At 39.5% G+C, this 13,253-nt stretch overlaps 1 protein-coding gene across 3 annotated transcripts in view; it reads left to right on the top strand.

Annotated features, from left to right (window-relative positions):
* ZFYVE26 (zinc finger FYVE-type containing 26) overlaps positions 1-12,880 on the top strand; it is a 45,444-nt gene extending 32,564 nt beyond the window's left edge. For 2 of the 3 annotated variants that reach the window (XM_090141176.1, XM_090141174.1), the window contains exons 33-42: positions 113-260; positions 1,319-1,528; positions 2,375-2,593; positions 4,443-4,640; positions 4,949-5,151; positions 6,128-6,269; positions 6,815-6,874; positions 8,269-8,451; positions 9,408-9,452; positions 10,487-12,880. In XM_090141176.1, the coding sequence (XP_089997302.1) occupies positions 113-260; positions 1,319-1,528; positions 2,375-2,593; positions 4,443-4,640; positions 4,949-5,151; positions 6,128-6,269; positions 6,815-6,874; positions 8,269-8,451; positions 9,408-9,452; positions 10,487-10,696 (1,618 nt within the window). In that variant the 3' untranslated portion in view covers positions 10,697-12,880. The remainder of the gene's footprint in view (positions 1-112; positions 261-1,318; positions 1,529-2,374; positions 2,594-4,442; positions 4,641-4,948; positions 5,152-6,127; positions 6,270-6,814; positions 6,875-8,268; positions 8,452-9,407; positions 9,453-10,486) is intronic. The other variant, XM_090141175.1, reaches the window with a different exon arrangement.
* Positions 12,881-13,253: the final 373 nt, after the last annotated feature.

The following is a 13,253-nucleotide window of genomic DNA, read 5'->3' as shown; positions in this document are numbered from 1 at the left end:
ATTTAGGAATTACTGTTCAAAGAATTGTCTTTGACACAAAGTTCTTTTAAAATTCTTTGTGTGTATGTCAATTGTGAAAGCATATGCATTTGTTTAATTTGTTATCCCCTAGCTACATCAGCAAAGTGGATGTGCTGAATATTTTGGTTGCTGCTGCCTATCGTCCAGTACCATCTTTAGATCAGATTCTTCTCCCTGCAGCGGTAACAAGATTAAGAAATCGGCTCCTGGAAGCAGAGTACTATCAGCTAGCTATAGAGGTAATGGCAGTAGAAAGATGTAAATGTTAATCATCTTTCTCTGGTGATTTTTGTTCTTCTCTGAGTTCAGATGGATGGGACAACATTTTAACTGTTATAAACTGAGAATAAGTTTTTAAACAATGAAGAAAATCTTTTCTGAGCACTGGAAAAAAGGTTTTTTTGAGAAGGAACTTGTCTTCTGTTGTGGAGCAGGCTCCTAAAGGAAAAGATAGGGGCTTTGTTTTCTGATGCAGGTAAAATTGGAATGGGCTAACTACACAGAGAAGTCTTACATCCAGTAGAAGGGCTGAGGCATCCTTTGTGGCAGGATTTTATCTGAAGCTTGTGTGTTTGATCTTATTTGTCTGTAAAGCACAGCAGATATTAGTAAGGCACCTTTTACAGGAGTTTACTTAGACATTGGCAATAATGGCAAATGTGTCTATTGAAGCTCATTGGGGTGGTTTATCTTCCCTTGCTCCCAGTGTTTTCTAAGTCTCTTTATGGCATTGCAGTTTCTTAGGAAGAGAATTATGATTTTTAAGGGATGGTTTAAAAAACCAAACAGAAATAAATAACGTATTTGAATAAAAAGGGTTCATCTGTTTAAAGGCAGATGATTGACCTAAAAAACATCAGGAATAAATTTGATCAGCAGACTTATATGAAGTAAAGATTTCCTGGCAGTTCATGAAGTGTCTGCTATCGTTTTGCTTTTAAACCACAAATTCACAGTTCTTTATGCAGTTTTTCTATGTAAAGAAAGACAATTGCTTTCTATGACATTTTCACATCAGAAACAGATCGTCTTCTAAGTTTCAAAACTGCTGAGTTGAAGTTTTCCAGATATGTGATTACTTAACCTTGTATGATTAAAAACATTGATTTGGACATCATGGATGTTTCAGTAGTTGACATTTCATGCAATAGCCTAGGAATAATCAGCATGTGATGTTTATGTTTGTTCTAATGGGAAGTACACTTCAGGAAGGACACTTATATCACAGTCACAGACTGTGATAAGCCAGCTTTCCTATTTTCTGTGTTGCAGTATTAACAAATTGCTTTGAATTTAGGTTTCTACAAAATCTGGGTTGGATCCAAGTGGAGCATGGCATGCCTGGGGCATGGCTTGTCTTAAAGCTGGAAATTTAAGTTCAGCAAGAGAGAAGTTTAACCGATGTCTAAAGCCACCAGTGGATCTAAACCAGCTGAACCACGGGTCAAGGCTAGTCCAGGATGTGATACAATACCTGGAGTCCACAGTGAAACCTGTACTCATTGCGGTGAGGATCTTCTGTCTGCTCTGAGAGCATATAGCAAAAATAGCTCGCTTTAATACACATTTCGTAGCAGTGCATGATACAATATCAGGTACTGTTTTTTTTCCCTCTTTTGTCACAAATTACCTGCTGTAAACTAAATATTGTTGAGAAATTCACAAGCTGCTACCTCATGGTGAATTGATGACTGAGCAGCAGATGATAAGATTTTTTTAATAATAACTGGGGACATACTTGGTACATTGTGAAAGAAGCTGTAGTGGCTGAAGTATTATTACTAGAGTCTGAGAAAACTAATCTCCATCCCACCGATATTTTCTGCTGCTGCAGTAATGGTATTTCTCTTCTAAAGCACTAATGTAGCAGGAATTCAAAGTTGAAGGTACAGATATGATCTCACTCGTTTCTTCGTTGACAGGGAGCACTATCATATGATTTGGGATGAGCTCTGGAAGTTCTAAGTAGGTGTATCAAAAAGCCTTTTAATATTAACTAACTACAGAATCATAAGGATGAAAGACCTTGAAAGTAGTATATTCAAAAAATAAAAAAGCCTGTTTGAACTAGGTTATTGAAGCAGCTGCTGTGGAGTGCAGTGTTTAATAAACAAGCTTCCTGTCCATCCCTGGAAAGAGAGTTGTGCTAGCTGCCACAACTTTCAGCATGTCTGTTAGTAGCACGGTTCCAATCTCGGGTTTATAAAAAAAAAAAAAACTTTACTGGAGACTAACCCTTCCAAAATGATGACTGTTGTCTTAAAGACAACAACAGGAAAACTTTGGTCTGGTTGACAGTAGAAAAGAAAGTTTTCTTATTAGTTGTCACCTATCACTGATTCTGTTCTACCAGCAGGATGATGATTACTTTGCCACGTTGAGGGAACTTGAAGCAACATTGAGAACAAGAAGTCTATCGCTGGAGATGATGTCTGAGGGGAAGGTTCAGTACAACAGCTACTATCAAGAGTGCTTGTTCTATTTACATAGTTATGGCACTAATCTGGCAATAATAAGCTTTTACATGAGGCATGACTGTATGAGAGAAGCGCTGCTTCACTTGTTAAATAAGGTGAGTAATCCAGTGCTCCATCACTTAACTGCTTTCTGGATTTCATTTTGAGATGTCTTCAAGTTGAAAATGACATTGAGCATCATGGCATTCTGGGTGTTTTATGCACTGGCGTTTTTCAGTGTCCTGAATGTTATCACTCAGGCTATCCAGTGACTACCTACAGTTCAGTGATATGAGAAAATAACACAGATCTTTAGCCCTTGTGTTTAATCTCTCTTCCTCATTGTGTTGAAACAGTGACTTCTATAGAGAAGAAAAGTGCTCTAGTTTTCCTTTGTAGAGTCACCATTATCAACAGTGCTTTTTTTTTTTCCTGCAAAGCTGAAAAATTGTACCATTGTTAATACAATCTAGAATAAGGAAGATGTTGAATTCCAACATGCTGATAACTTGAGGCACGTTATCACAGTGGCTCTGTCTGTTGGTAGTGCTTGTTTCATCAGATGCCTATGTTTGCACTTCTGGGTTTACTGGAAATATGAGTAAAGGACAGAAATCTAGAGAAGCCAAAAAGTGGTTTCTGATTCTGGCTGCAGAAAACTATATATAATAGGAGGGCTTGTGAACAACTGGATAATACAGTTTTGTTGGTATTTAATGACATTTAAGTTAGGAAACTACTCCAATGAAGTTCTAGCTCATTTAGGCTGCTTCTTAGGATGTGTGTTGATATGAGTCCGTTACATTTCCCCAGTTTGAAAGCTGCTAAGTGCGTGTGTGGCTGAGGAAGGAGGAATGATTGGCTTTGTATCTGTATGTTTCTGTGATTGTTTCATTTAATATTTTTTAATAATTCTTGTTGAGAATGTACAACTGTAAATACTGAATTTCATTATCTTCAATTTGCTTATGAGCTTTGTAATAAGTTGTATAGGCTTTGCTTTCTCATTATGTCATCAATCATTCTGAGCTTGTATTCCAGTCTGCGTGTTAAAATTGTTTTTCAAATGTGTCTTTTATATCACTTTAAAGAAAAGTTGCATGTTTTTTCGTATTGCTGGTGACACAGTTTTGCAAGTTAAGGAGCAGGCATTGAAACTACTCTAAACTGACAGTGGAGGCTTTGGGCGTGGAGGCTAGTAGTGATCGTGTGAACTAGAGAGCAAGAGTTATTACCTTAAGACCATAAGGTACTGAGTTTCTGGCAAAACATCTTGCATTTGAGTGTTTTTGAATCTTGATATAAGAAAAAAAAAAAAGGAATAAGTCCATATCATGTCTTTAAAATGTTTATGTGGGCCAAGAAATAATTCATGCTTCTTTCCATCATAACGTTAACACACAGGTCTTGGATGATGATCAGGGCCCTGCAGCACAAGACATATAGGAGGAGAGTGGCAGAGAGAGAGTTTTCTTGGTTGTTTGTGTTTGTTTGGGGTTTTTTTGCTGTTGTTGTGTTTTTTAAGTTTGATGAAGAGCAAGAGAGAAAGTATCTTGAGTGCTGATTTCAACCACTTTGTGGGTGATTGTGGAAATGGAGTCAGGCTTGTCTCACATGCACAGTACAAGAAGCGATGAACACAACTTGGAGCAAGGGAAACTCCAGCTGGATACATGGAAAACGGAAATTTTTAATATTTTTTTATTTTTATTTTGCAATGAGGGTATTTAGACATGGGAGCTGGGGCCCAGAGAGGCTGCTGAATTGCCCTACTTGGTGATACTCAGAATCTGACTGGGGAGGTTGAGAGGCCACTCTTCATGCAGGGGTTTGAGTCGCATGACATCCAGAGAGCCTGAGTAATCTGTTGATTCTCTGATCTGTCACTTGATACTTCTTTTGTATAAGGAAGATCTATGTCTTACAGCTGCTTTGCTTCAAGCCACCTTTCTGATGTTTGTGTAGGAATCCCCATCTGAAGTATTCATTGAAGGGATCTTCATTCCAAGCTATCAAAGTGGAAAGCTACATATGTTGGAGAATTTGCTGGAAACCATTGATCCAGGGCTGGAGAGCTGGGGGATGTACTTGATTGCAGCCTGCAAATACTTGCAGAAAAAGAACTACTACCACATTCTGTATGAGTTACAACAATTTATGAAGGTAAGATGAGTGTTTGCCCATCTTTTTCAGAGAGATGCTGAATGTTTTCAATCTGTTGTTTATTTACTGTGATGTAAGTTTGCATGATGCGCAAGTATGTGTTTTCCAATCCTGGAAAACAGAAAGCGTGAGACTGATTGAAGCTGACCTGCTGTATATTTCTGTCATGGATCTGGCACACTGCAGTAGCTTAAGTATTGCTTTAGAGGGAGCATTGTCTGCTTTGTTTGAGCACTTCAGTAGAAACAGAAGGATTAGAGAGCATGGTTTCCTCTGATCCATCTTAGCAAACAGTATGTGTCTTCTAGGATCATGTTCGTGCTGCCATGACTTGCATTAGATTTTTTACTCATGGAGCAAAATCCTACACTGAACTGGGAGGCAAACAGACATGGCTCGTAAAGATCAAGGACCATCTCAAAGTCTACCTGCAGGAGGTCTCAAGAAGTTCAGGAAGAAAAAAAATGGTATACACTTTCCGGAAGAAAATGTCTGCTACAGATGTGTCAAGGTATCTATAAATAGCAAGCTACATTTTGGTTAAGGGGAAATTCAGACTTTTAATGATTGTGTTCAGATTGACTTTAGCTAATGCATCCCAGTTGAGTTTGACCCAAATTTGGCTAGCTAGTTGCAATTATAAGATTCCCATTACTTTTATATTATCAATAATCCTGTAGTTTAAAAGAGCAAAACATAATGCACAGATAAATATATTTTACTGGCTATGTTTGTTTAAATTTTAATTCAACTAGCAGGTGTCGGACTTGGCTGAATCCCTATGTTCAAAAATCAGATTGTAAATTCAGCCATATATCTCTTGCAGTTGGTTTTCTTAGGATTTGCTTTCCTTTCATGCTTTTTAGGCTAGACGTTAAACTTAAAGTTGATGAGGGAGTGGGTGTGAGGACATCAAAAAGAGGTAGTGGTTACTGATTTGGGATCCAGATTCTGGATTCCAGATGGTCTGGTAGCAATGTGACAAGGGGAAACAGTTCTAACCTAAGAGGGGAGATTTAGGTTAGATTTTAGATTGAAATTTTTTACTCAGAGGGCATTGAGATCCTGGAACAACAGGTTGTCTGGAGGAGTTGTGGATGCCCCATCCCTGGAAGCATTTAAGGCCAGGTGGATGGGACCCTGCCACAGCTTGATGGAGTGGATGGCAAGCCCACCTACAGCAGAGGTGTTGGAACGGGGTGGGCTTTAAGGTCCAACCCATTCTGTGATTCTCTGAATCACTCTTTAGATTAGTACAAACAGAACTTCCCTGCAGCTTTTATGTCTTGAGTTCACAAATCTATGAAGAATTTATTGCTGTAGATTTGGCTACAAAAAAGTGAGATAGTCAGAAAGTAACTAAAAAAATTACTGTTCAGAAATATGGTACTTTGAAATGTGTTCATGGAAGTAGTAAGTTCAAAAAATGGTAATTGACACTTTCTCTGTTACAAAATCAAGTGAGATTTGTTTTTTCCCTTGTCTAGACACATCAATACAGTTGATCTGCAAATGGAAGTAACTAAGTTTCTGCATCGATGTGAGACCTCAGGAAGCTCTCAAATGGCAGGTTCTTCTTTGCCAACGCTGTTTGGAAATAACACCATGAAAATGGATGTTGCTTGCAAGGTATGTACCACTATTTCAAACACAGCATTATTTTTTACTTTTGGTGCTCGTGTGATACACAAGTTGAAACATTTGATGGTTGCAGCAGCTTCATGAGCAGATCCCTTGTGCGTGTACGCAACCTACAGTTAATGAAGAACCGATGTTTTTTTCTCCAAGTAGCAAGGAACACTTAAAACACTTAAGCACTGTTGCTCAAAATTCAAGAAGTGGAGAATCCCAAATACTGATAGAAATGTGCCTTTTGATTGTATATCCTACTTCTCTTGAAGCAAGGCAAATAATGCTGCCATTGTTATCTTTCTTAACTTCAGCTCAGCGTCATCTGTTGCTTACCTAGCATTCCACAATGAATCGATATACAGCAATAGACCTTATATTTCCTCCACTTCTTGTTGGGATGGTGCAGTTCTCTGTAGAAGTAATTTCATGTCTTTTGTCCTCTAGACAATATCTGTAAATGCGAGCATTTTTATTTAAATATATAACAAAACAACGAAAAAGGGATGTGCATCCTCAGAGTTGTCTGATGCCTTTCTTTTCAGGTCATGTTGGAAGGCAAAAATGTTGAGGAGGGATTTGGGATTGCATTCAGAGTCCTTCAGGTATGGTAGAACAGGTATTACTCTCAAAAAATAACTTCCTGCAAACAGCAGTTGTTTGAGCAAAAGACTCATTTTGCCAGTTGCCTTCTAATCCACAGAAAGGGAAAATCTCTTACGAGAAAATTCAGTAGTTCAAGTCTTAAATGTGTATGTATTTGGAAGAAGTTTGGTAAAGAAAGGAAGATTCTGCTTCAGTAGGACACCTCCAAGTTAATTGGCTCCTACAAATGAATTATGTAGAGCTTTTCCTTTTGCCTTGCACCTGTTCAGTGACTTAATGCTGGCAGACCACAATTACTGCATGAGTAAAGAGCTCTGACACATTAGGTCTTTGCAGTTTGGATAGCCATACTATACACCAAACGTCTCTGCATTGTTCTCTGAACTGTAAGAGAGCAAAACTGAATAACTGATCACTGTCTCTGGGGACCTCACCTTCTTCATGTCTGGGTAGAAGTTGAGGTGCTTACAGTCAGTGTAGCACACTAGCTCTCAAACTTTTCTGTGTTGCTCATTCCTTTGTTGCTAAAGGAATCTGCTAATTGGGGTAGTGGTGGGTTGGGTAGGAAAGATATTTTATCAGAAGAAATAAAACTGGAAAAGGTGACAATGCCTTTGTTGAGCAGAAGAGGTGCTAAAGGATATTGCTTCATGCAGTGCAGTCTTGTTGTCATCTCCCATATGGGACAAAGGACATAGCATGGCTGCGTCTGGACAGAGGTGGCCCACTGAAGCAGTATCTGTGGCCCTGCTGCCTGTTACATTTGTGACCAGTGCATGTGGTAGGCCCTGCTTCTTTCAAAACGAGAAAGGCAGAACAAGGTAGAGCACCTGTCTGGACTGGAGAGAAAAAAAAAAAAAAAAAGCATGTGTTAGCAGCAACCATTGCTACTTTCCAGTAAAAGATGGAGTAGTAAGTAGTAAGTGCTTAACATCTCTTCTATTTTCTTCTTTCCTTTTTTATCTTTTGTCTTCATAGCAGGATCAGTCTTCAGCTTATACTTCTTTCTTCATGTGAGAGAGATATAATTATCAGATGCCTTCAGTTTTCTGGGGTGGCTGCTGTCAAGGAATGAGAGCCTGCTAAGTGAGGTAGAGGTGGGTTGGGTAGGAAAGATCTGTCAGAAGCAGTAAAATTGACTTTGCCACCCCAGAAAAGGAGTGTTCTTGTTCTTGAGCAAAGCTGAGTTTTAGCCAGTTGATTATAAAGAAACTTTGAGTCAGTCCTGAGCAGTGGTGACTCAAAAATCAGAGGCCACGAAAATGTTTTTTTTCTTTTTGAGCATGCAATGATATTTTGTCCTCAACAGAGATTCTTATTTGTATAGGGTTGCTGAGACTATACTGGGAAAACCTGCTGACAATATTTAACATGTTGCTCAACCTACCTCTAGGATTTCCAGCTGGAGGCTACAGAAGTGTACAGCAAAGTGGCCAAGCAGCTGGTGAAGCAGCAAAAGTACAGTGAGATCCGGCAGCTACTCAAGTGTGTCAGCGAGTCTGGAGTTGCAGCCAAGAATGATGGGGATACCATTATCTTAAATTGTCTAAGTGAATTCAAGAACATACCTGCTGAGGTAATTCTGTCCTCCCTGATATCCCTTTTGAAATACAATGGTTGTATACAGCATAGGTTACAGGGACTACTCTGTAGTGCCTGTATTGCCCTTCTAGTGATTCAGATATTCTGGCATGTATTGTTTGAAGGTGGGTTTGTGTGTTTTCCTTCCTTACACTAACTTGTCTGAGAGAAAAAGATAGATTGCTGAGTGTGCTCCTATGCTGCACTTCCCAAGTGTTTGTGATGGAGAGAGGACCTTTGTCTGACAGGACCCTGCCAAATGCTCCAAACTGGAGGGGAGGGGTTGCCTTCAGTGAAGCTTCCCTGGCTAATACAGAGTATATATGGAAACAGAAACATTCTGCCTTCATAGGAAGCCATTTTAGGATTCCTTTTATCTACCAAAGCATGTTTTCTGTCCCAGCGAAGGAAGCATAAGTCACAGAATCTCAGGTTGAAAGAGACCTCGAGAGATCATAGTGTCCAACCCCCCACCGAACAGTTACCCTACAATAGGTTGCACAGGTAGGTGTTCACACAGGTCTTGAATATCTCCAAAGAAGGAGGCTCCAGAACCTCTCTGGGCAACCTGTTCCTGTGCTCTGTCATCCTTACTGTAAAGTTCTTCTGCATGTTGGTATGGAACTTCCTGTGTTCAAGTTTTAGGCCATTACTCCTTGTCCTATCGCTGCACATCCCTAACTTGAATGGTAGAACTTCTCAGGGGACAAGAGGTTGACCTCATAGTGTTCTCTAGGGAGACCCCAAAGACTTGGCAGGCAGAAGAAGCTGTGGTAAAGGGAATAATTGGGCTTTATATTTTCTACATGTGTGGTGGTGGTAGGGATAATGTAAACATTTAGCTGTGATCTCAGCAGCCCTTCCTCTAGGCAGAGCTTTGATTCCTTAAGGAATAAAAGTTTGCAAACCATTGTCATTTAATGTGAACACATTTTTCCTTTTTGGTTACAGGACCTCGATAATCTGATTCAGGATATGGACAGTGATGAAAACAAGGTAAGTAAAATCACAATAAGAGGAATTCCTGTAGCAAGAGCTGAACAGGCCAGTCTTGAACCCCAGGATACGTGCTCTCTTCCAGCATTTTCTCTCATCCTCACTCAAATAAAGGTTTTGAAGGCTACTTTCTAGACTGTAGAAATCAGTGAGCTGCTTAAGGCTTTGGTGTTCTCAAGTGTAGAATTGTAAGATGAAGTTATTGATGGATCTTTATCCTTAGTTCTTTGGTAGTCCTTGGAATGAGAGCTAGGCATTAGTAAGACTGGAGAAGAAGTATTTCCGAGTTAGCTCTCAGGCCATTTCAGCTTATCATTTTTTCAAGATTTAAACTACTTTCATTGTGGTAAGGAGTTAAATGATAAAATGTATAACAGAATTGAAAGTTTTTTCCTGGAGGAAACGAGGCCTGCACTAATTGATTTCTTTGTTAGCTTAAATACCAGCCTGCCAAGCCTCTGGAGAGTTGCATATAAATAAGGGAACTCTGAATACATATTTGTAGATGAAGAGGCTGTGGGTCAGAGTTACAGAGTTTTGTAGATCCCAAGTGGCATAACTAAGGATAAAATCTTAAAATTTCTGACTCCATTCTGTCCTTTTTCAACTGGCAAACTTGCTGTTTTATGTAGATTGAAAAAATGGACTTTTAATTCTGCCTTTTATGAGTGATTTATTATTGAAATATTCATGTATTAGCTGCTCCAGAAGAACAATAGAAGAGCAGTAGAAGACAAAGACTATTTTATAATCTTTGCCATTGGTTTCTGGAAACAGTGCACAAAATAAAATTACTAATGTATATTTCTTGGTGATGCTGTAAAAGAGTTTCCATAAGAGACAAATTTAATGAAATATACATCAGCTTATCTTTTACACTGGGATCTACATTGTGCAATACTCTGCCTCACGTTGTACTTCTACTGCCTTTTGTGACAGGCTCTTGAACGAGATAGTAATTCAGCAAATCCTTGCTTATTGTGTTAGCTTACCTTAATTTTCTAATGGAGTTCTGCCTGGCCTTTTCCCTCCAGATTCAAGCCTACCTGATGTGCAACAAGTTGCGTTCTGCGTATCTGGTCTCGGTGAGACAGGAGAAGAGCAGAGCAGTGCAGCTTGTCCAGCATGTGCGCCAGCTGGCTGAGAGCAGTGGAGAAGATGTTGTGCACACTATCTGTACCCAGTGGCTCACAGTGCACCAGCCCAAAATGAGAAATCGGCTTGGACAGGGCAGCAGGAAATAACTGACATTCACCGTCATGCAGAAGGGGAAGACTTCAAGACACCTTAAAGACATCCAGTGCAGCAATCACTTGGTAAAAGGGAAGTCTTCTAACTTGTGTCAGTAGCAAATGAAAGCTGCTAGTGTGCCTCTGGCTAAAAGGAAGGGAACTAAATTACAAGTGCCAGTAATCTCACAGTCACTACCTCAGGTGTCTTTTGGCCCTCTTTGATTTGCATAGAGAGAAGGGTGGCAGTTTTAAACAGAACAAGCAAGATTTTTTAGGTCTGTGAAAGAGAGTGCTTGGGTTTTTTAGAAAGGCACTGATCTTTTTCCCTTTTTTTTATTTCTAATCCAGACAACCTGCATAGAGAAACAGAAAAATCTCAACAGCTCAGTGTAGCCTAGAGTATAACACTTCCCGTGATTATGGGTTTCCTTTAATATTTTTTTCAAGATTTCAGAGATCTTTTACAAAGACTGAAATCCAGAGATGGTTGTTTTTAAAGCCTCTGTACAAACTATTGCTCACTTCTTTTTCCCACTCCCACCCACTGCAGTATGCTCAACTTCTTTTGTAGTTTGTTGGACAAAGTACAAATTGATTCTTCATGGCAGGTTTCTACTTCCCAGTTGCACTGTCTGATAAACATATTGCACTTGAGTCCTTACAAAATGGATGAAATTGTGTGGCATATCCTGCAAAGGGCCTACAAAGGGAAAAATCCTTTAAAATAGTTTTTAAAAATCACCTACCTCTTTCTTTGCTGTAATATCCAATAAAATGTTGTGATGCAGCTTTATCACTGAGCAGATGCCAGTGAACTTTAGATATGGCAGAAAATATGGAAAGATAGAGCTGTGGCAAAATTCAGCAGTCTGTATTCCTGTCACACAGGAATTTTAGTTTTTTTTTCTTATGAGAATAACCTGTTCCTGTCAGGTACAGCAGAATGCATTAACAAGACATACTGTGTATATTATAATGCCAGGCTGGAGTGTGTTAGGATGTGTGAAAAGGCAGTATTTTATAGTGCAAGGAATGGAACAGTGGCTTCTGTGCTAAACTTGTGTGTGTGGTGAGGTGCTTACTGTGACAAGAAACAGAGCAGAGTTCTTAGGTTTAATCAGCAAACATCTTTGTGTCATTTCTGTGTTGAAGGATGCTGAAAGAAGCAGCTGCTGCTCTGCAACGATGACTTGGACATGTGAAATGAGCACAAGAAAGATAGACAGCAGTAGGATCTTTTAAAAGAAACCTTGGCCACAAGAGTTTGTTTGCAGTTGATTTTTACTTCAGCACGAGATGGGAAAACTAGTTCACTTTTGTTGTTAACTGTTTAACATTTGACTGACTTTTGAAGAAACAGAACAGCTTCTGCAAATAGTTTTAGTACATAGAATAACTGCGACTGTCAAGTATGGGTTTTGTAATGTCCCCAGACTCGGTGCAGTGACAGAACAGACTTTGATAGCATTGGGAAGGACTTGCTCCATCCCCTCTGGGTGCTCCACTGCTACCACCATCTCTCCCGGAGGCACACTATTCACTAGAGCAGGGCTAGAAATGTCTCTAAGCTAAGTCGTCAGAAATGACCACATTTAGATGTTAGAATCTCCCAATCACAGATTTGCACGATCTCATTAGTGAGCAGTACCAATGAAAGCTGCTTTTGTTTTCCTGGCCAGACTGACCTAGCTTGCCATCAGCTTAGAGCTGTTAGGCTAATCCTAAAACGTGACACTATCCATCTATTTGATGACTTCTAGCTCTCTAACTATGGGGGGAGGTTCTACTGTTCATGGGTATCCAGTTATGCTTTGCTGTAACGCTGTTCTGCTCCAGTTCCTTACAGCTGTATAGAGCACAGAGAGCAGAGTTTGTCATGCAGACCAGTCAGTTCTGTACCTGCCTTTCCTCTCGACTTCTTTGCACTGTACTTTATGCACTTTATAGTGTTTGTTGTAATTTGACGTTCTTAACCTGGAATTGTAGGGAATGTTTCTCTTACCAGCAGAACTGGAATTTTGATCCTGACCAACTGCCTTTTGTCATGAATAGTGCAATTATCAATGGTTTGAATTTTTTGACCTTCAGAAATGGATTGAGTACTGCCAGTTTGAAAACTTTCTATAGAAATGACCGTGGGCTGTTTACAATGGGGGGATGGAAAGGAGAATAAAGTATTATGACTGAAAGTTTCAATATATCTTGTTTGCTTTTCACCTCAGCATTTTTAGCCGAGTCTTTTGTTCTAGATCTGTGGTTTTTTTTAATGTGACTATGCTCACCAGATGAACTACAAGGGGAAGAATTGCTGTCATACCAAAATGTGCCTTTGCTATAATGTTCTGAATACTTAAGAGCAACTGTGCTATCATCACCTCTTCAGAGGTCACCTCGGTAGCTAGCTCGGCTTATACATGTACTCTGGCAGACCAGTAATTCTCTTCAGGCAGCTTTGCAAGTTAATGCAACTCTCCCTTACAATACTCCCTTTAAGGCAGCTAAATGAGCTTAAGCTCTCATTTTACAGATCAACCTATAAGGTATAAATGACTTAGCCAAGGTCAGAGAG

This window comes from Phasianus colchicus, chromosome 5 (genome assembly GCF_987193195.1).
Source record: "Phasianus colchicus chromosome 5, bPhaCol1.hap1.1, whole genome shotgun sequence".
NCBI lineage: Eukaryota > Metazoa > Chordata > Aves > Galliformes > Phasianidae > Phasianus > Phasianus colchicus.
Note: the sequence above shows the minus strand (reverse complement) of the source record. Positions and strands in the feature narration are given on the sequence as shown.